Source organism: Chroicocephalus ridibundus, chromosome 7, assembly GCF_963924245.1.
Source record: "Chroicocephalus ridibundus chromosome 7, bChrRid1.1, whole genome shotgun sequence".
NCBI lineage: Eukaryota > Metazoa > Chordata > Aves > Charadriiformes > Laridae > Chroicocephalus > Chroicocephalus ridibundus.
This window is the reverse complement of record NC_086290.1, coordinates 52,486,071-52,509,025: the sequence shown is the minus strand read 5'-3', so window position 1 is coordinate 52,509,025 and position 22,955 is coordinate 52,486,071. Positions and strand designations below refer to the sequence as shown.

The window sequence follows — 22,955 nt, the reverse complement described above, 5'->3', positions numbered from 1 at the left end:
AGGGGATATAGTGTAGGGGCGAACTTTGTAGAGTGGGGTTGATGGTTGGACTTGATGATCCCAAGGGCCTTTTCCAACCTAAATGATTCTATGATTTTTAAAGGAACACGCAACAGACACCCAACTGCTCCACAAACACACACACAAATCAGACTTTTTTTTTTTTTTAACCAAATGGAATAAAAAATGCTAGTGAAAATATTTCTGCTGTGGGAAAGATGTGGATTCCAAGTAAAAAGTATATTATTATCTCTAAGAACAGCCTACAACACAGAGCAGAGAGGGTACTGGGAAATACCCCATGGGCCAGTGAGAGCTTTGTCAGAAGCATAAACCGGTACGAATTTCAAAGCAGAACCCCCTAATTATTGTCGTGGAAATTTCTACCTAAGCTGTGAGAGAATGACAGAGTATTCAAGGAAACAGCCATCAGGATGGAGATGTCCATCACTCAGCAGTTTGATGAATGACTGCAAGTTAGAGATCCGACCGCCTGCCCAAAAAAGCTTGCTTCTGCTAAAACTATGCATCTCAACGCAATTTTTTAAGAGTTGTTTAAGTAGGACATAGGCCCAATGCTTTTTTTTTGGTTAATAATAATTTTCTTCAATTGTCCCAAAACTCCACTGCTACGCCTTTTCTTCTTTTTAAATTTTTTGGAACTGACTGAGTAGCTTTATATTTGGGGGAGGCAGGGAGGGTAAAAGTCTCCGTTACTGTGAGGTTGAACCCTTGTATGTCAAATCTGGCCTGGAGCAAATTTTCACAGCTGAATTATAAACCCTGTAAACAAGGGTTTATGATGGAAATGCTGACATAACCTTAATTACAAACAGCGTGAAGTGGGGGAGGCTCTGTAATACACACTCCTTTTCACTGCAAGTCCTCCAGCAGCCAAATCTGCCGTCCAAGGGAAAGCAAATCTTGCTCGTTCTTCCACTTAACGCTCGAGCAAGCTTGCCGGGACATTTATATCAAATCTGGTTGCTCAATACTGTCCTCTAGAAAAGAAAAAAACACCCTTGATTTTGTAATAAAAGTATAATGTATAGCTTAAAAATAAATTAAATAAAGGAAACATTAAAAGATAAATGGAGCAGGATGCTCTATGGCTGAGGTAATTTGAGTGGAAAGGGAAGGAGGGAGTTTACATTAATAAATGATTAAAGGCCTTAACGAGGGCCTATCAGGTTGAACAGTGGAGCATACTTCTCCACCTCTCCTCCTTTAGTCCAGCTTTTTTACATTTGTTCTCAATGCTGATCAATATGGTTTTCATTTACTGATTTCCATAATGCCATATGTGATCTGCTAGCCTGACATAATGAAGGCAGAAAGAGAGCTGAAGTCATTTGAACGTTCTCGCTTGCATGTCTGTCGCCAATTTAGAAAATAAATATCTATTGAGAGTTAGAGTTTCCTCCTGTCTAGGAGAAACACGGCAAGATTTGCATATGCAGATTGCAAAGCCTTTTTTTCCTCCTCCTCCTCCCCCCCCCTTTGTTTTTATATATAAAAAGATAAATGATATGGAAGAATACCTTCCCCCAGTGTTTTACTGAGTATGTGTTCTTATAATGAGGAAGAAATATTCTTAAAGTTTAAAACTGAAAGACAGTTGGCTTCTCCTCTTTGCTCTGGCTGCGACTTGCCTGGCATCCCAACGAAAGCAAAGCTTTTCTGTCTGCTGAGTCACGCCGACCCGCTGGATACCATTAGAGACCACGTTAGGTTGAAAAATAAGAAAGGATGGTCTATATTAAGCAACATATATTTTTCAACATGCCATTGTCTTCATGAGCAGAGTCTAAATCGACATTGGAGAGATATCACACTTGTAAACCGAGTTCTTTTGCCTCTCTCAGAAATGTGAATTATGCTTTACAGCAATGGTGTTACATAAATGCTGTATTTATTTAATAAAAAAAGCAAGACTGGCAGGTACCTTTCTGGAGGGCTGGAACTGGGGTTTCTGGCACCTGTAAGACATTGCTGGCACGGGAACAGCGTAACGGCCATAACTGAGTCATAAAAATGTAAATGGCTTATGACAGATAAGACCCAGCAGCAGATTTATATGTGTTTGGCAGCCAATTTAGCTCCTTCTCTCAGTCAGATCTCATAGGAAAGGATGAAACCAGAGGTTTAAATACCTTGCCCTTTGGTTGTAATCCCTTCCCATAGATGCCCAACTTTGTGATTTAATGAATTCTCTGTTTATAAAAAGTAAGTGATAGGTTAAATAACATGCTTCAGAGCGTCATTATTTGGGGGATTCCACCATGACCCAAATTCATGATTCTTTAACAGACCAAAAAGGTCTGATCTTTTGCATTACGTCCCATACATTAGCACACAACGTTTCCCGACTGCTGGGAATGGTGGCCAGCAGCACACCGGGATGCTCCAGCTGGAGCGCAGAGTTTTGTTTGCTGCAGAGGGAGGATTCTTCCCAGAAGTAGTTTTGCTTTTAATACACAATATGAAAACAGCAAAACAAGACATGAAAAATTACGGTACATATTAAATTTCAGATTCAGGCTGCTGCTTTGGCTTTAGAGTTGAGCAAGTAAATTATGTTGCAGTAGAAAGGTTTCAAAGTTTTCCCGGCCACTTGGTTAAACATCAAGCCATAAAAATATGATTTCAGTTGCTGTTAATAAAACTTGCAGTTCATTAAGGATATCTGACAGAAAGAAATCTACATAAATAGGGATTAGTGACTGGTGAGCAAGCTTTCTGTCATAGACAAACTTTCTTTGAGGTTCAAAAGAGTTTAGTTAACGATTTAAAGATTTGTTCTCATTTCATTGTTTTCAGGCATTGCCAACTCTTTGTCTACAGGAAAAAAGCTCGAAAAAGCTGTACTTTGTACACATTTTCCAAGTTCCACAAATTGCTACACATATAAAATATAACAATGGAAAAACACACCGCTGAATTCTAAGAAGGAATGACAAAATTAAAATACCCCGATGACACTGTTAAAATTATAAAGGGTCTCCCTGCAGAAGTGAAAACCAATATTAAAAGAATTTCTCCTACTTCTGTTTATATCACACTTTTGCATCTCTGTTTACCCAGTGTAACTAACGATAAGGGATCTCAGCTTTCCAATTATCATATTGCATTGACCTAATTGGGTTTCTGGAGGGCTTCAGGGAATTCCGTGTTTAAAGACTTTGTTCCCACCAAATTAAGAAAGATTTAGAAGTATGGCAGCTTCAGAAAGGGACAAATGAACCTACCGATCCAGAGCTGGAAAAAGAAATTCTGGACTAAACTTGACTGCAAGCAGCAGAAATACAAAACCCGTGCCTTGAACTGTAAACTCCTCGCAGCAGTCTTACTGGGATTAATAAATCAGAGTCGTTGTGAGCCTAAAGAAGCGACGTGAAAGCTCTAATAATTGCCGTCTCCTGTCTAACAGCATGGAGCGAGCGCGGAGCGAGCGCTGCCGCCCGCCAATCCACAGGCTGCGATTAACCTCCCGGCCAATTACAGCCTCATTGGCAAAGCAAACAAGGAATTATTGGCTGTTTAGTCGGGCTTTTCTTCTCCCGCTCTGTCCCCTGGTTCTCATTCTGGTTTTTTCTCCCCTTTTCCTGTTAGGCAAAAAAACCCCAACCATCTGCAAACACCTGATATTCATCTGAGTCCCTGCAGTTGTACAGTCTTGTTAAATTGTTACCACCTTTTCCACAAGCAGTTTTGGCAATTAACCTCGTGGTCATACACTTCAAAGGAAACAACTGTTGAGTTTAACCTCCTTGAGCTACCATGGATTCCTTTATGATTTTTCTTCAAACACTTTCATCCCCAACAAAAATGCGGACTGATAAGATTCGCGTTTATTTTTCCATTTTGTCAGTTTATTAAGATGACAAATATCCTGACCAGTTACCACTATTTCGTGCTCCTCAGAGGACAGGCAGAAAGCGGCTCTCCTACTAATTCACGTGTCTAAAGCAGGGTGCTCTGCCTGCTGGAATCCCCGCATTTGATACACCCGATCCCGTCTTGCTCCTCTTTGCAAATCCTTCATATATTTCTCACAATGCCTAAAAGCTCAGAAAACAGAAAATGCAAGTAGAGTTAACACTAAGGACGCAAGACACCATTAGAAAAATATACATATTTCACAAAACACCACCATTACAGCAAGACAGGATTACTTTACATGCGAAAAGAGCTAAAAATTCCTCCACCTTCCATTAGAATACCAGTTAGTGAGATCGGGATCTATGTTAGCACAAACTAACTGAACTTTTCCTTCTGTCTAAACTTTTGACTACAACATATATTAATTTACCAGACTCTGCAGCTGCTCCTTAAGCAACTGGATAGCTAATGATAGGGAAGTACCAAAGCAAATACTACAGGAGCGTGATCAAATTACTTGGAATGTGGTTACCCCCCCTCCCCCCCCCCCCCTTTCCATTCTGGTATTATTGCACATTTTTTCTCCAAAGCAATCACAAAAATGTAAAACGGGTTGTTCTTAGGAGAAGCTTCCAACAGAGAGGCGAAGAATACCCCCCCAAAAAAAAGTGTTGGAATGACCTTTTGCTACCGAGCGAGCGCAGCCCGGCCGCGATGGGGAAAACATCGCTTTTCTCTGGCTGCAAACTGCCCTGGGTGGGAGGGAGCGCCTGCGAGGGAGAAGGAACAAAATATTTGCCTAGGAAAAAGAATGTAAGAAAAGTTTCGGATCTGTCTTGCAGTGCAAGAAGGGGAAGCATTTGGGCAAGCATATGGCATGTGTTTCAGCTTGTGAGGGAGGAAAGAAAAAAAATTTTTTAAAAAAAATCACGATGTTACGTGCAGTTCAGACCAAATAGAAAACTTATTCTGACTATTCTCATTTGTCAGAGGCTTTTCAAAACTAAGCAGATCTCTCCATAGCTCTAAATGTCAAAGGAGGAAGTAACCGGTGGGTATTGAGTTTACATTTTAGGCTCTCTTTTAACTGTTTCCACTTTTAATTTTAATATGCTTGTCAACAAAATGAAAAACTCCTTCACTCAAAACAAAAAAAAAAAAAAAGGAAGAAATTAGCACATTAAATGATACATGGGTCTGGTGCTATGTTGCACAGTTCAGTGAACCCCTGCATAGATCAGCAAGATGGCTGGAAATGTCTCTTTCCGTCTGTTTTTCATCTCGAAAGCCTGTGTACTCAGCAGAGTGTGAAGAGTGCCTCTCTCCCCTCCCAACGCTCTCCTGCTCGCCCCCCCAAAAGCCCCTGCAGCGGAGAACAGGAACTAGAGCAAATGCTTTTGTGAATTAAGAGATCTTGTGAGCGTAAATTTGGTCAGGCTGCTCCTTTCTGCAGGCCAGCCCCGGCTGCTGCCCCAGGATGTGAACTGTCAGTTTGCATAGCTGGTGATGAGTTGCAGAACCATCAGTAAAGGTGAAGACGGCAGAAGCAAGAAAGATTCAAGACTGGTGGAAATCATTTCACAAGGAAAATTTCAGCCATCAGTGGGAGGAAGCTTTGAAAAATGCTGCCATTTCCGAGTCAGAACGAAGGAAAAATTAAATTACTGCCAGTGAGGCGAGCCAAAGTCGCATCTTACCCTAGGGAGAGGCTTGATAATGGTAAACATTTGACAGCTGGCCTGAAGTTGTTATCTTGTTCTAACAGTTGTTATAGTCTGAATGAACATTTCTGATAAGAGAACAGAAAGAAAAACGCTAAACCATTTTTAATTTCTCGCTTTCTATATTTTAAGCTGCACTGCCCAAAGCCAAACAGGTTTAAAGCAGTTTGCCACCATCAGCCCGGCTAAAGCTTCGGATTTTACATGAAGCAAAGGACTACAGTGTGAAACGAACGGCAGCACCGCCCCAGCCGAGCCAACAGCGCGCGTGTGTAGCAACACCTTAAGAAGAATTTAAAACAACTTCAACCCCCTTCAACTCTCTTTCCATATCCCTTAAATATCCCCTCTGCGTTTCACAAAAAGCAGTTACAAGAATTAACCCTAAATTAGAGTGAAATTGAAGAAAATCAATCAATTTAAGTATTTAACTTCAAGACCTACCACAAAACCTCGTTTCTTTATTACTTGACTTCAAGCTGCTGATGTACGACCACAAAACTTTAGCTCCCTGCCATCAACTAACAAAGAATAATTAGACAGAGACATTAGAAAGGTAGCAACCTTGGTTCCACCTGACCGGAGCGTTAATGAATGAAAAGCAGTTCTGTTGAAGCAGAAAAAAAAAAAGTATGCTATCTTCACAGGAAATTTAATTAAACTAAGATTTTTGTTGTGCTCAGTTGTTGTTACTGACAAAGCATGTATTGAAGAGGGGAATGCGGCTCTGCTCCCGACTGCTGTTAGCAGCTCTTCCTTTAGAAAAACACCGTGTGGATATGGAAAGTACATTACATGTATGTCAAAATCAAACTACCATTCTGGCAGTGAAACATGGGTTTGGTGTTGTTCGTTTTTTCTTTTTAAAAATCAGGAATGCACTTCTAAGCCGTTTAACTAACGCAGCTTAACCTCGCAGAAGGCATACACTAATCATCTACCTCCCATTAAAAATAATTAAGATGAATATGTAGCATGGCTATTAAACTCTGTTTAATAACTTACTGAAATGGACTGTTGGTAAATCTCCCTATCACTGGGTGCCTCAAACCTTCCTGCCAAACGTGCCTCCTCGCTGCAGAGATGGGCACAGGACACCGTCAAGGCTAAAGCTGACGGATCCGTGTCCCTGATGGTGACGATCCCAGCTACAGGCACCCGATAACACTTCAATTAGAAAGGCAGCACATAAAACTCGGCCCTTAGATACATAAATTAACTCCAAAACTCTTTCTGCATCTCCTACATTAACAGGTAAAAAGTGTTTCATTACTTTTTCGAATGACTACCCTGTCTTAGAGCATAAGTGTATAAATTGATATTAAAGTATGGTATTTTGAGAATGTTTCAAAGTAAGGTCAAACTCGTATTAAAAAACCTACTAGTGTAGGCTAAAATAACAGTCTGGCTGAGCAGCCCTCGGTGCATCTGGGTTCAATTACCCACTACATCCTTGCTATGTTTTCTACTAGCAAGAACAACGCAAGCAAGGCTCGGAGTTCACGAATAATGTCAAAGTTAGGTTACTCAGAAGAGGAATGAGATAAATCATCCAAATATCACAGTCGTATTGGCAGCCAATTTCCCCCCCCCCTTTACTTTATCCCTGAAAGCAGCACAATATTGCATAACAACAAATGGAGGACAAAAGTCCTCAGCTCACGAGGAAGGCTGAACCCGGCTGGAATGCCTGCTCCCTTACACTCTAAAAGAGAACGAAAAACACACGCTGAAATGATAGCTCAAGAAAAAAAAAAAAAAAGGCAAAACCCCCAACCTAATACTCAAAGCAAACAAACGCGATTTACCACACTGTCGCCCTGACTGATTTCTTTCTTTTTTTGTGTTTGACCCTGGAACAACGAGGCTGAGTTAACGGAACCGCTCCAGCGCCAGCCTGCCCAAAAAAGAAAGCGGCTCTGACACTTGTTGAAACTTGGCTCTCTCCTCTCCAACTACCTCACCGGTGCCCAAAACTCAAGCCAAATACAAGCCGCCTGTGTCTTGCTTTGGTGTTGTCAAGCTAGTTAATGAGGATTTAAGAGCTGGGCGGGTAAGCAGCGTACTGGAGCTCACCTCGGCAGTGCCCTGGGTCAAGGGGACGCCAGACTGGGAGCAGCCATCGTAAGGATCCCGTCAAACTGGGGCTACCCATGCAAATGGTGTAAGGGAAAAGTTAGACTCCAGTGTCACAAGCCCTCCCCAGGGGACAGCTGGCACATCCCCGCACCGCACACCTCAACCTTTCTATCAGTCCAAAATTGTGGGGTTTTACTTAGATCATAAATAAAATCCCTGTCTGCAAACATAGATGCTCCTCCAGGGAAAGCAAAGATTGTCATTCGCTTCCATCAAGGCCCATAAAAAAAAGCAACTGTCAGTAAAGTTGGTCAAAATTACGTATGTTCTGGGAACACTGTATAAAGTATTTTTACATCACTGTGTTTAATTCTGAGCAGCTCTATATGAAGCATGGTGAAAAACTGCATCAAAATAACAACACATTTGCAAAATGATCAATCAGGTTAAATTTAGAGGAAAAAGTGTCTTTTACCCAGTCAGAGTTTGCCAGAACGCTTCCAAATTAGAACATAACGATATTTTAAATCATGCAATATCCAAATGCCACATTTTATATACATATTTATTATAAATTCATAGTACTGTAATGTACCTAATTATATAAGGTCATTTCTTATAGAAAAGCACCAGTATAAAAGTTTTATGCAAGAGCAGTCTGGCTGTTTATTAATTTACTATCGCAGATGAGAAGCCCTCCGCTGATTGTTACACGGACGTACACAACACACTTCTGCATTCCAGAGAAGCAACCTGCCCGGCTTACAAAATATTAACCAGAATCGGGATGACAGACCGAACCAACTTCAAGGCTTCGTCCCTTCCTGTACCTGCACACAAGGCACCCTCTCCCTCTCCCAGCATTTGCCTTCGCTCACCCGTTTCCCTGGAGACAGGCATTTACAATGGATGCTATAAACACACGGAGTCATTAGGCAAACCTTTTGGTTTTGGAAGCAAACCTTCCCAGCCGTTTGCCATCTCAGGAATGTTTTAACTTCTGGAACAGAGAATGATGTTGGTTCATGAAGAATATGAATGCAGCCCTTGGATGGGCCAGGCTCAGAGCTCCAGTGAGGGAGAACCTAGAGGAGAAAACCACCCTTGGGCAGGTCATCGCTAGAGCCCGGGAATGGTGAATATTGGCAATGGTGAATATTGGCAACGGCAATCTAGACTTTGCTGACTATTCTCACACTGGGAACAAAACTAAATATCACCATGAACATGCTATAAAATACAAAGGGGAGATCTGAAACTTATTTCTAGAGTTAATTTTAAAAACTATGTGTGCTACATACACACACCTTAACACACTTCTGGTTCCATCAGGGTCTTATCTTCTCACAACGTCTACTGCTAACGGCTAAGGAAAGGCCCTGAAAAGCCAGTTGATGCTGAAGGAACAGAGCCAGCAGCTGTTCAAAACCTCTGCCTGGCTTGTCAGCTTATTGCAAAGGCTGTAGGATTTACACAATTAGTTTTGCCGAGTTGTGGTGGAGATCTATCAACACCCAAAGAAGCCATCGAGATTTCGCTGAGCTCAAATGGTACCTATTTACTAAACAGGGAGGTGTACTATTGCTTCCAAAGGCAAGCAATGCAAACTGGAAAGATGCACGTGTGTGCGTGTATGTGTGCATACATACAGATAGACTCTGTCTCGTCTCCTTTCACGTTATTTACTTCAGCTCTTTAGTCCTTTCCTGTAAAGGCTTCAAAGGCCCTTCCAAATACTGACTTTAAATGATGAAATAATGTCTTCTTCAGCCAAAAAAAACCCAAATATTTTGGGATGGGTATGACTGACAATACCCGTTTGTATCAATGGGATTTCAACTTTGCCATGCGCCAACCACTCCTCCAGCCAGAAAGGAGAACTACTTTTGCATATAGTACTTCGGTAAAACTTCTGGCGTTAATGAAGCAGATTCATATTTAGTTCCCCCATGCTCTTATCATCCAACTGGAACAATGGTAAGTCAAATAAAGTTTTACTACAATAACTAAGGTATCATATACTAACAGTTAAATACAGCCTTGTAGGGGAGAACAGTTTTCCCCCAGTTGCTCGTGGGAAACAACCACAAGCAAGACAGACTTTGCAGTAGGAAACGTGGAGCATCAGAGCCACGTTCAGTACATCAACATAAAGCTGCTCACAGGGTATAGCTGACTGATGTCTGCTTCTGTGGTTTGATCTTGCTCCACCAGAGTCAAATTCAAAATTCCCAAGTAGAATCATCCCTCATGCAAGACAAGGTAATTAAACACTGAGACACACTAAATATAAAAACCCAAAGCAATCACTGTCTTCCTACTGAACATACTGGGAAGAACTCTATACCATTGACTACGCAGGGGGAAAAGATGAAGTCTTCTCTCACAAGACAGTTTTAATGCCTGCAGTAAACCTGTTTAAGACTGAATTTACTTCCAGAATCTCAGTCCTTCACTTGCGCGCTGGAACAGGGAGGTATGGCAGAAGGGGGGTCGCGGGGTTTTGCATCTTATGAAGAACAAAGCAAAGCAACTTCAATACAACCTTGAAACAGACTTGCAGGCAGAACTGTCTTTTGTAAAAATTATATTCCTCTGACTACGGCGTGTAAGTATCTGCTCTTATCTAATAAAAAGATCCTTTTGAAGTAAGTGGCTCAGTTGGGCTGTGCCAGTGCTTGTGCTACTAACCCAGAAGAAAGGCCGCTGAATACCGTATGCGAGCTTCGTCTCATCCGTGTCACTTTGAACCATAAAAGCAGCAAGAGCAGAAACAGAAGAGAAGCCAAGGGCTTAACACTGGACAGCGACTTTCTTCACATCTCTTCTACTTTCTAATTAACTCTAGTGACTCTACTGTGAAAACAGCAGCCTGCGGTAGGTGCCTTTCCTGCAGCCACAAATCGAGAAAACGCATTGGGACCCAGCGAATAAAAGTAATGCTTTGCCCGCAATTTTGGTTTCTTGCTTTATAGGATCTGTTACAAAAGGAGACATAATTAAGGGAGTGTTTGGGGAGGATATGGAAAACCAATATGAAATATACATAATGCCAGGTTATCACTCAGCAGAAACAGCAGAAAATCAGTTAAACATCACTTCTGTCCATTTGCGTGTTATTTATAATAAAGCAAGCAAGAAACAACACTAGAAACGAAAGTCCAAAGATTCTCTTTAGTTTTCGAAAAATCAGGGATTTAGAAGTTATCTAAAAGACTTATACCAGGCACAGCTCAAGCACATGTGACTATTATTTTTTTTTAAAAAAGAATTTTCAAAAGTTTATGGTAGATTTTATGGTAGAAAAATGCAAGAGAAGCACTACAGCTATTTAGTCCCTTAAAACAAATAAAGAATAAGTTTGTCTAGAATTTAGTCATCATTTGTAAGTGGCCTTCTATTTTTTCAGTGTGTTGTAACTGTCGAGATTCACAGAATAGCAGCCACCATTCACTCTGGTATTTATGAAGAATTCATAGTGGTAAACTCTTCAGATACTCTGGCATCGTTCTGAAGCATGATGAATTTCGCAATGGCCTTTTGGACAGAGTTAGGAACCTTATTTCCAGTGCATTAAGAATGAAGGTGGGGCTTTTTATGTATATGTTTTGGGTTTTTTTAACCTTCAAGTTTCTTTTATCTTCATCATTCAGGGATGTGAGATCCTTCAGCTTTTTCCAAGAGAGGTTTGTGCATCAGAACGGACAGCTGTCCATCCTTGCTTCCATACTTAAAGAAAATGGTAACTATTTGCCCAAAAACCTCAGTCAAAGAGGCTACTGTTCTATTGAGCAACTCAGAATCATGAATCCAGGAGATATTATTTAATCCTGCAACATCTGAGAACACTTGCTTAGATTTGCAGAAGTACTACACCTAACACAGAATTTTACCAGAAGGAATATAGACCAAGTAATCCTTGTTCTGGATCACCCTTCTGAAGAGTTCCTGCAGATGAAGCATCCACAGAATATTACATTACTGAATGCAGATCTAGCCATTCTGGAATTAGCAAATTATTTTTAAACACTTGACATGTGGTTATGCATAATGAATAAATAAATACACATTTATGATGGAGAGATGTTACGGTTCAAAAAAGCAATACAACATCTTTCAGCTACCCTTTCTTAAAACCCTAATATGCTTGTGCAAAAATAAAGCCCTTAGTTTGCTTGGATAGACTCTCACTGAGACGTGCCGATGGTGCTAATTCAGAGCAGAAAACACTCTTATTCCAGGCCACTGCAGTGAAGTGACATTTACCTAATGCAGCTATAAATTTCCTGATAATTAGTGGGCAGCTGATGGTGATGCAATCTGACTAGTGCAGCAACGCCAGCCTCAAACTAGCTCTCCAACACCCACAAGTTAATCAGATTTAAAACCAAAAATTTCCAAATTTCTGAATAGTGCAATGGCTCAGAGACAAAGGCTGGTGCCACTAAGCTCACACCAGTTGCTGTGATCTTTTCACGTTACAGACACCGTTACTAACGAGATGTAGCTCCCCTTTGCACTCAACCATTTTTAATGTCAAAAAACTCATGCGACTTTTCACTTACCAATAGGTAATCAACAGTTCCTGAACTCTATCTAACTCTGGAGTAAATTTAGAGAAGTTCACGCTGCTAAAATGATAGAACGTTGAGGTGCACAAACCAGTTATCTTCAAAACTAATTTCCAAACGTTACTTCTAAAATTTTACAAGCCTCTGAGATTCCTCAGCCAGCTTTGAAAGTTTCCGATGTCATTTGGATTTTCAAAGCTTAGCTGAGCAACTACTTTAAAAATCTGGCACGAGATCACATACAGTCTTCCACCTAGCGTGACGCACACAGTCCCCAACGTTGCTTCTTCTATGTCACTACCATACAAAATAATTCAGTTTGACAAAATGATATTAAGGAACCTTAATTGTTGTTTTCTTTTTCAAAATGAAAAATGTTTGCGTGCTGATACTTTGGAAGTATAAGACTGATTAAGTAGTAGCCCTAGATGTCCTAGTACAGTAAGTTTGTTTAACACTGCAAGAACTACTATGGAAGTTGTAAGTAGATTCTCAGACATAGAGAAAACGCAGACCCATCCTTTAAAATACTTTCTCAAAACAATCTTTGACCTTTTAGGTGCATCATGAATGAGGCCAGTCAATCAGAGAAAACCCTTCTCCCTGTTCTTTTCTTGGATGAACTGTTTCGAATTTTTCTGCATGGTAAGTTAGAATATTGTTCTGAAGAAAACCATAAGATAAAATCTCATTAGAAAGCTAATTAACATTTGGAAAATACCCTGAAATTCTTGTTGAATGCAAAGGGCCATCCACACATTCTCACTGCTCAGGATGCGTTTGTCTCACCCCTTGTTTCCTGAAGGAAGGGAAAGACGACTTCTAGCGGAGCTGTAAGGATGGCACAGGAATGCTTCCCACATTCCCTAGTGCTCCCTTCTCTGTGGTGTTCATCACACTTACTAGTCTGAGATGCGAGTCGCAGTCACAGTGTCCCAACTGCACGTTACTTTTGGTTTTGCCTCTCATTTTTGGCCAATGAAGCTCAGCAAGTAGCGATGAACTCTTACCATGTCTTACCATATAGTGATGAACACTCTACCTGGAGGCTGGCAGCAAGTGGAGTACCACAGGGGACTGTCCTGGGACCTGTCCTCATTGCTGACTTGGAAGAAGCAACCAAGTGCGCTCTTGCCATATTTCCAGATGAGACCAAATTGGGAGGATGTGTCAATGTGCTTGATGGCAGGGCTGCCACTCAGGGGGACTGGGAGGAACAGGCTGACAGAAATCTGGTGAAGCTCCGTAAGGCCAAGTGCAACGTCTGGCACCTTGCAAGGAAAAGCCCTGTGCAGCAACACCAGCTCCCGTTCCGAAACTGGCTCCTGCACCACACCTGGGCAGGACACAGAGAGCAAAGGGACATCAGGCACATCAGCGCAGCTCAGTGCCAGTCACTGCTTCTTTAAGAAATACTCCTGCAGTGAATGCATCTCTTCTCTGGGTCAACAGCATCGTCACATGAACACAAGTCTGACAAGAAAGGAACCGCAGAGCTTAGGATGGATTTTAACAGGCCCACCTAACCCCTACACGCATAATACAAAAAAACCCAATAAAGTCAGGGTGTGTTTTTCCACGCACTCAGCTTTTTAGTTCCTACGCTAATTATAGTCCATGCTGATCTTTAAAAATGAAAAAAAAACCACAGAATTTAAAAAACTACAATAGGGCGAAATCATTATGTATATTTTTGTTTTGAATTCTTAGTTAATAGAAGTGTCGGACCATCTAGATCCTACCAATATGCTTTTGAAATCTGTCTTTAGTTACACGCCCAGCACTCGATAGGAACTTTCTGACCTCTCTCTGATTTAAAACTCGGTTGTAAGCATTACTTTTTGCCATTCTTTTTCCTTATTAAAAAGGGCAGTGCGGAAAAAAGATGATTAAAGATATCAAACAAACACCAAACCTCATGTGAATGGACTGTTGGAAAATAAAGTACGATTTAATGACGTGAGAAATTAGATGAAACTGTCAAGTTTAAAGAATCTTAAAATGGTTAACAGGTCAAAACATAAAAACTTCTTTATGTATAGAGTGAATATAAAGGGAACATGGTAAGTATCTGCCAAGGGTTAATTGCAACCCTGCATGAAAAGCAGTTAACAAGTGAGAGTTAGAACACCCAGGAGGAAAAGAAAAATTTTTCCAGTGCCATGAGAAATAAACAACAAGGGGGAAATATTTCCTTTGGCCACTGTTACCTCCTCTCCAAAAGCTCAGAGGAGCAGTGGGAATGCCAAGGCCTGGTTTGCTCTTGACTCCCTCTGAAACATTTGTCTTCATTACCACTCTTTTTAATCAGGGCTCCTTCATGAGTGTTTCTGCTCAGCCCCCAAGGGGCAACTCTCGGCTGCGATAAATCAGCATCCATACCGCAAGTCACTAATCAGCACTCTCAGGGAAAGAATAACAGCGAAGTGCAGACCACTAAAGGCTTGGAGAAACCTGAAGGCTTAGTGGCCTCAAGGAAGAATGGCCTACATAAAAATAATAAGTCAGTGAACCATCACTACCTTCTAGGCTTAGCAGGACTTGCATTTGGAGAAATTATTTAAAAGCCTCTTGCACACAAATTGTTCTCCCTGTATAAAGGGTACTTTATTGATAAAGAGGAAACGCGCTATCACCCCTGAGCGTGGTTCGACTAATTCAGTGTATTTCACTTCCACCTCCTACTAGAAAGCATTCAAGGAAACAAACTTGGTAACAGATACCTACTGCTGCTGTCCGACAATTTCTGAAGAAAGAGATCAGTATACGATGATACTGAATGAAGAGGAAAGGGAAGCTGATAGAATATAAGACATTCACAAGACACCTCCCATATTAGGGCAATGCAAGTGGAAAGTATTCTGTCAGTTTCTTTTTTTTGGTAAAGGTTATTTATAAACACAACTAAACAGATGTCATCTTAAAAGGAAAATATCCACACAGGTTATCTGTACTCATCACGATCTCCCTGCATCTGATCCCTTTACAACTACTGCGTGATGTTCCAACTGCAGAAACAATTAATATTTCAATAGTCATTATTATTCCTTAAAATTGTCCAAATTCCCAAGTCCGCATCAACGCTTGCCAAAGACATCACAGAAAAAAGCTGAATGCACACCCAAAACCTTTCTGCTTTTTCCCAAGTAGTGTGGATGCCAGTACCACTATGAAATAACTGTGAGCTGTAAAACCGTACGAAGTATTGGCGTCCAAATTAGCAAACTAAGCATCCTCCTATCCAATAGCTGTTAAACAAAAATCCCAGAGCAAGCTTTTCCAAAACCACAATTGCAGCCATCCACAATTTTTTCCCTGTTAAGACTCATCTCTATGGTACCTGGAAACCTGGCCCACGTAGATAAAGCGATTATGGCCATACATGGAAAGATCACAGAAAAAGAAGAATCTTCCACCCTTCCTACTTCCAAAGCTCAGGAAGGTCCAGAAATCACATCCATCCAGTGAGCAGACTCCAGCACTGAGCTGAGCATTACCGTAGAAAAACCTTCTACAGTCCTAAACCAACAAACCAGAATTATTTACTGTTGTCTACTCTTTTTTTTCTTAAATTTTTGGACTATATAAACAGTAGAACAGATTCAGTTACAGCTGGGAGGTAAAGAAGGGCACCTGCAAATGCTTCTACTGGGCCCAAATTTTGAGGTCTCTTGCACGTGCTTCACTGTTTGGCATTTCTATGGTGGGATGTACAGCCATGGCCAAGTCAGCTTCTGTGCCTCGTACAATGGTTGTCTTAACGCCGCTTCGGGTTCTGGCTTTAACTCTGATTTAAATTAAGACAGACAATGGTCCTGTGCTTTAGCAGCAGGAGGCCTCATTGCTGTGCAAGTGCCCCGTGAGCAGAGGGCTCTGTGGGTTACCCACTGGCTTCCTCAGGACCTGGTATCGCTTTGCGCCCAACGTCTGCCAAACTATTCATAAACCCCAGAGAGCACCACGGGGATGGAGCAGCTTCTGAGCGGAGGTTCAGTCCTGAACTCCCAACAGAGGGGAAGGAGAGACACAACCTCTGCGACTCACTCATCACGAACTTCTGAAGGGTTCGAGGATCACACCCAGGTTTATTACACTTAAAGGAGTTACCGTGAGCAACATAAAAACACTTACTACTCCACGTTAATCAAAACACAAGTAAATAATCCGCTAATTATGCTTACTAATTAATACACATTTGAATTTAGAAGTTATCTAAGTGGCTAATTTCAGATGGTTAGAAGGAGGATACAGTATTCAGTTTAGGGAAACACAATCCGCTCGAAAGTCAAATCTTGTGCACTCTATAAATAGGTGGTTCAGCAAAGTTAGAGATGGGTTATATTAGAAGAGCTGCTAAACCAGAGCATGGAATGTAACAAAAATATTCTCTACATCAATTGTGCTCCTTTACTTCAAAGAATTCAATATACTTCAGTGTTCCTTCCTCAAAGATGAAAATTGTCATTTAAGTTGTCTGGTCCCACTCCACTTAAATGATCCTTTAATTTCCTTTCTTATTTCTAAGCCCTCAGGTGGCTAGCGCAACGCTCGCTGGCCTCGGTTGCATGTAAAGTTCACAGCTCCTTGCCTGATCTCATGATCCCCTCTCAAAACAGCACTTTCAGAAGCGTTTCCTGTCTAGCTCTGCCTTGCGTGATGTGCTCCTTGGCTGAATCAGCTGCCAGACTAAATCCCTTTCGTGGAAAGCTGGAGAAAACCCGGCGCGGCCCCTTCCCCCTCCACCTAGGGCCTGACATCCGGAACTGACTTAGGAAGTACTATAATGGTTACCAAATTTTTGGGAACTGCCTTAGCTTTTCTGAGCTAAACATATGTTTAGTACAGGCAGCATCCACCGTCACCACTTGACCTTATGGCAGCCTTCGAGTTGCTGATTTTTCCTTCCCCCCCCCCCTTGAAAAAACAAGAAAACTTTTACCAGATAACACATGATGTAAATGCAAAATTATGTTGTGAAATGACTGCAAACATGCTGTTTTCCAGATGTTTGACGAGACAGTAAAGAAACAGCACAAAGAAGGGTCAACAGTTTCCGTCAGAGACTCTGCTGGGTTCCACATGAAAAAAAACCCCAAACCCCAACATTCAGGTCTCATAAATTCAGGGGACTCTGTGCAGCTGTCAAGCTATTTAGACTTTAGAAATAAAATGCAAGGTTCCTCTGTCATCTGCCAAATTTCACTCCATCCACAGGCGGTTAAAAGACATTTGACTGTTCACATTCGATGAGTTTCCTAAACCCATTATTACCTCAAATGAAAGAGACTGCCTGGGAATCGCCGCTCCTGGTAGAAGCTATCTGAGGTAAGCAAGGCTGCATCCTCTGTTTGCTTGTAAATACAATTCTTCCCTGAATTGCACGAAAACAAAACTTTGCAGGAGAAAATGTTCAAAATGAATTGGAAGAAGAGATGAAAGAAAATAGCAGCACTTCCCCTTACCCCCACCAGGCCAAGAATGACCAATTCTATTGCCACAAGAAACATCTCTTATTTTTCATCATCTAATCCCCCAGCCGGTGTCAGAAGGACAGACAGATCGCCCTGTGACCACGAACGCTGCTACCAGCACGGGGCCCCAGGAAGCTGCAGAGAAGTGGACATCGTTGCATGAATCCATCAGGATCGGCAGGGCTGGAATTTCATTTCTTTCCAACTCTGCTTCCTCTCTCAGGACACAAACCTGTCCTTTTGGACGAGACCATGAGGAGCAGCGATTATAAGACTATTCTTGCTATGCTTTTCTTAGGTCCCCTTTTCCGCGCAAGCAATTTTTACCGAGTACATTACTTGTGATGGGCTGGGTGATACTTTTTACAGAAACGGGTTGAATTAATCTTGAATTTCTGCATGTTTCTACATAGGAAAACACCAACCCTTATTTACAGACAGCTCTGCCAAAGTGGAAACTACGGTTTCAGACCCACTCATTTGTTAGCGTGTGATCCGCTCAGTGCGGGATCACTTCAAATGCCTTTTAAAGACACATGGCTTAGTGCTACCCTGGGATGTTTACAAGGTCGCCTGCAGCTTCCTCGCTCAGCTGAGGCCAGTACGGTCGGGCTCTCACACCGAAACCAGCGCAGGCAGGGATCACCACCGACCCCACGCACACCCGCATCCTGCACCCGAGGGGTTCTGGGTGCAGGAAAAGACACCCCATGAAGATGTTCTACCCAAGGAGACCGCCCAGCCTGATTAAAGTGAATTGTGGTATGCCTTCGTGTGAAAACGACACCGCTGAAAGCATTTTAACTACAGACAGAGCACGTATCTGTGGAACTGCTCTAAACCTGCTTATTCTGTTCTAGCTGCACCAACCAATTCCCCCGCAGACAAACCCCAAGCCTACAATGAACTAATTCACTGTATTCAGCAGCAAGTAATAGCCAGTAGTTGGCAGCACGGTCCCTCTACCTCAGACACATGCCTTGGGGAAATCTCCCCTGGCTGGCAGAAACTGCATCTAATGGCACGTTAAGAACATTTTTGTCCTCCTCCTCTGCAGTAATGAGGATGAAAAGTTAGCAGGCTCTGCCTGCCACACTGTCATAGCGGGATCCTCTTCTTCCAGGAAAGCCTGACGGAAAAGATGAGCTGGATTTCCCTGCGTTGCTAACGCAATAAAATCCCTGGCTTGTCTTTTTCTGCATTATTACAGCATTAAAATACTGCACGTACTGAAATATATACCTAATTTTATTTACAGTGAAGTAAATCATTCATTTGGTTGTGAAAGAGTTAATAAGGAAGAAAATCACACACAGTGCGTGTTAAAGGTTAGAGGAATAATCAGTCATTTGAAAAACACTACATAAACATTTTTCCGGATGCAATTTTCAGTCCAAGGATACATTTCCCAGTAGAAATCAGCAGCTAAAAAGGAAATCATTTAGTCTCCATAAGTGCCAAATTGTATCCTGATTTTTCCTGGTCTGGCTCGACTTTCAAAACTGGTGGTTCAACTTCTGCAATCTTTCACCCAATGACTATATAAACACATCCTTATAAGACAGACATAATCCTTGGGTGGGCCAATTTATGTTGGATTATAAAAATACTTAAAGTACAGAATCGCATAATGACTGTTGTCCTTTGGTTTTCACTAAATGGAAAAAAAAAAAAAACACCCACCCCGCTAATACAGACAGTCTACGCTGTTTCAAAAGGCAATCTGCGACATTCTTCTTTTGCAACTGTGTCAACATCTTTTGAAAGTAATTAGGTACCACTAAATTTATTATTTAGTTATCACAAGCTCTAGTTTAGTAACACCTAATGTGACATACATCTATTTTGAGCTTTTGCAGGCAGGGGGAAAAAAAAAAAAAAAAAGAAAAAATTCTGGCAAATCGTCTGCATATCAACGTGGTGAGTTACCGCACAGCGCGAGCGCACGCTGTACCGCGCCATTGGAGTGAATTAAGTTGTTACGCACACCAGCCAGAAAAACAATTCTCACTCTCAAAAATACTTTGGCTACTCTCTGTTTGGTTAAAGGTTATATAAATAGTAGCTTTAAGAAGGATAAAACAATCTCCATACAAAGCAAACAAATTCATTTGTAATTTATTGCTGTCCGATGCACATATACACATACCCATGTATAAATGTATACTTCCAAAAAATTATCTGTTCCTGCACATTTGTACTTTCAGCAATGGAACTAAGAAACAATGGAAACTTTTATTCTTTGTGGAAAGGTAAATTCTGTTTTTTTGCTTCCCTTCTGAAACTCTAGAGTTTTTACAGGCAACTACAAAAGTCAGCACGCTAAAGCCAACAGTATCCTATCTTCAACACTTACCATGTGGTAGAAGAGAACTTTCCTTTTCCTCTAATGGATAAAGTTATGTGAAAGAAGACATTTTTCTAGTCTATAGAGGGTAAAGAATAAATTATAGTGATAAGATCTGGAAAAGTTTGGTTGGAAGTTAAGAGATTTTCACATCTGTGTCTACACATCCATGTCTTGGGAATAATGTATCTCGAGTACCAGTCACATAAAAATGCAAGAAATTGTTCCTCTCTCAAACGGAGCAAAACCATTCATTGTACTTATGTCTACACTTTGACTAGTAGCTTACAACAGTGATCTGAGCTAGAAAACTAAAACATTTTCCCCTAATTTAAAATACTATTCCATGTGTGTATGCATTAAAAAATACATAAATACCAACATATACACAACTTAATTCACCGTGACATTATTCCCTCTTTGAGCTTGAATAAGTTAATTTATTCATGCTGTTCAAACATAAACTGTGTGATACTGCAGTGAATCTGCATGTAATACCAGGACGAGCCTGGTTTAGATCCTTAACGTCAACGACCATCTTTCCCTCGGTTTCTTAAGGCTTTGGATTCCCCTCCACTACTTCTCAGGGCAGATTTCTCACATCGTGTTATTAACAATAGTCCAATGTCACGTCAACAACGTCTGAGAAGTTACTCCTTACTTATTTAAATCAAAGGGATAATGGTACAGCCTTTCACAAACCTCATACAGACCTCATGCAGAGCACTTGCACACGTCATACAACAGGAATACAAGAAATTGTAACGTTTGCGACACTTTCTTGAAGCCTTCTGTGTCACCTCAAGATAAAAGAATGGTTGAAAAAAAAAAAAATACAAGGGTTACACCGCACATTGTATGAACATTCCCTTCTTTTGTAATACAGCTACTCAACTGACATAAACAACGTACGTGGTAACACACCGTGCCACAATTTCACCCCCATGAAACAAAGAGAAATAGAATGAAGTAATTTAAGCCAGTAAGACTCTAAGACTTTTCTCTGGTCGCCTAGTACAATTTATGATCTAGTTCAAAGGAAGATTACATTATTAACCCCTATTTCACAGAAATAATAATGAAAAAAACCCATATTCCACAAAACAGTGAAGAGTAACCACATAAAATACACACTGAGGTCCCTCCAACTACGAAGACTTAAGTGCCATTTGGTGCAAGTATCTTAGATGCTTATTTTATCCTACTTTTTGACCGGACAAAGCATTCAAACAGATTAAATAGGGCAGGATTGTACCAAACTTACTGAGAAAGCCCCAGTACCTCTTTGAGCCATAAAAGAAAAGATTTTGTTTAAAATCAAGAATTCCTGGTTGACATATTTCACGTTCCTTTCCGATTTAAAACACTCTGCTATGAAAGCTACCATTATTTAAAAGTGAAGAAAGAAAAGGGAATTTGCCCCATTTCTCCCCACTCCTCACTTCGCTATTGTCCCCTGTATCTATTTCCAGGAAGCCATATTCATTAGGGTTAATCTGCCTACTAAATGAATAAACAAAGGATTTCTCTGTCACCGAGAGGCCAGGTGAGCCGATATCATCTTCTAACGGAGAAAATCATCCGCACAAACACAGCGCAGGAAATTACCTGCTGCAATCCCACACCTGGGATCATTTGGCAAGTAGCTTAGAAATGTTGAGTAGATGACTGAAATCAAACTAATTTTTTTTTTTTTTAATGCAGATCTATCAGCAGAAAAAATGGCCTTTCTAAAAACATGATGCAAAATGGTCTCGAATGTCTTGGCTTACCACGCTTACTAATATTTCAGAAAATTTCCTCACATGAAATTGTTATATGGATTTATATAATTAGAGTATAGTGCTTACTTATTAATGCCAATTGCCTACGGCTGTCTCCAGCAGCACCCATGCTACCGTGCACCGCGAAAACAGACGAGTTTACAAATTGTTGCCGTAACAATCTAATGAAAGACACAGAAAAAAATATCTATTTGAGCTGCAAGAAATACTGACATAAATCCAGCACCTAATATGATAATACAAACCTATGCACATAACTCATTGCACAAACCTAACTGAAGGCGCCGCTAGTTATCCCGTTTCTGGTAGACACCAACAGCAGATGAAGCGCTTCAGAAACATCCTGCCTGTTTTGAGAGCTGACACCTGAAGGATGAGCTTCTTGGGTAGAAGAAAATACCGAGAAGTATTATGAGTATGAACAGAGGTTGAGGGAACTACCGAGAAAACCAAAGATGAGATAGGAAGAAGCATTCAAATGCTTAGATGCAAGTGTACGAACCTTGCACGTGTTATGGCAGAAGAGGAGCCAACAGAGTGATTGAGAACTATGGGAACGGCTGTCACAAAGGAGGAAGATGAGCTCAGCAGCTGCTATGGCGACTGATGGAGACAAGGGGTAATTCTGAGTACCACGGAAACAAGAACGGGAGAGGTCACAGGATTCAAGAAAAGAAAGAAATCATGCCTGGATAGAAACATGTAGGCATAAACCCCAAAGTTCACATCTCAGCAATGCTACGGAGGAAGAAAGGCCAGGATTTGAAGCTGGTCTGGATGAATGGTGCTCCCAAAGCTACACAGCAAAAGGCTCCCTTCCCTCCCGCAAACACGGATTCTTTTTGATGTTCCTTATACAGCGAGCAAGAAGAGATAAATTAAAATTGAGAACCTAGAGAGCTCTTTGATCCTATTGCCTGGAAATATGTATAAGAATATTTTCTCCAGACGTACTTTTGCTATATATGGAAACCAAATGCTGACTAATCATATAAACCTTATGGTGTCTAAGCACAGCTGTAATCTGCAGCAGAACACTGTCACAACAGCAAAGGAAAATGTGGAAAACTAAGAAGTTAGCTGCGGTGCTGAGAAAGAGG

At 41.2% G+C, this 22,955-nt stretch overlaps 1 protein-coding gene across 13 annotated transcripts in view; it reads right to left on the bottom strand.

Moving 5' to 3' along the window:
• Positions 1-22,955, bottom strand: part of BCAS3 (BCAS3 microtubule associated cell migration factor) — a 364,497-nt gene that overhangs the window by 156,573 nt on the left and 184,969 nt on the right. The window contains exon 24 of one of the 13 annotated variants that reach the window (XM_063342643.1): positions 3,897-4,061. The exons of 11 other annotated variants lie outside the window; for them this stretch is intronic. In XM_063342643.1, the coding sequence (XP_063198713.1) occupies positions 4,042-4,061 (20 nt within the window). In that variant the 3' untranslated portion in view covers positions 3,897-4,041. Of the gene's footprint in view, positions 1-3,896; positions 4,062-5,598; positions 5,672-22,955 lie in introns of those variants that run through there. One more of the 13 variants, XM_063342641.1, reaches the window with a different exon arrangement.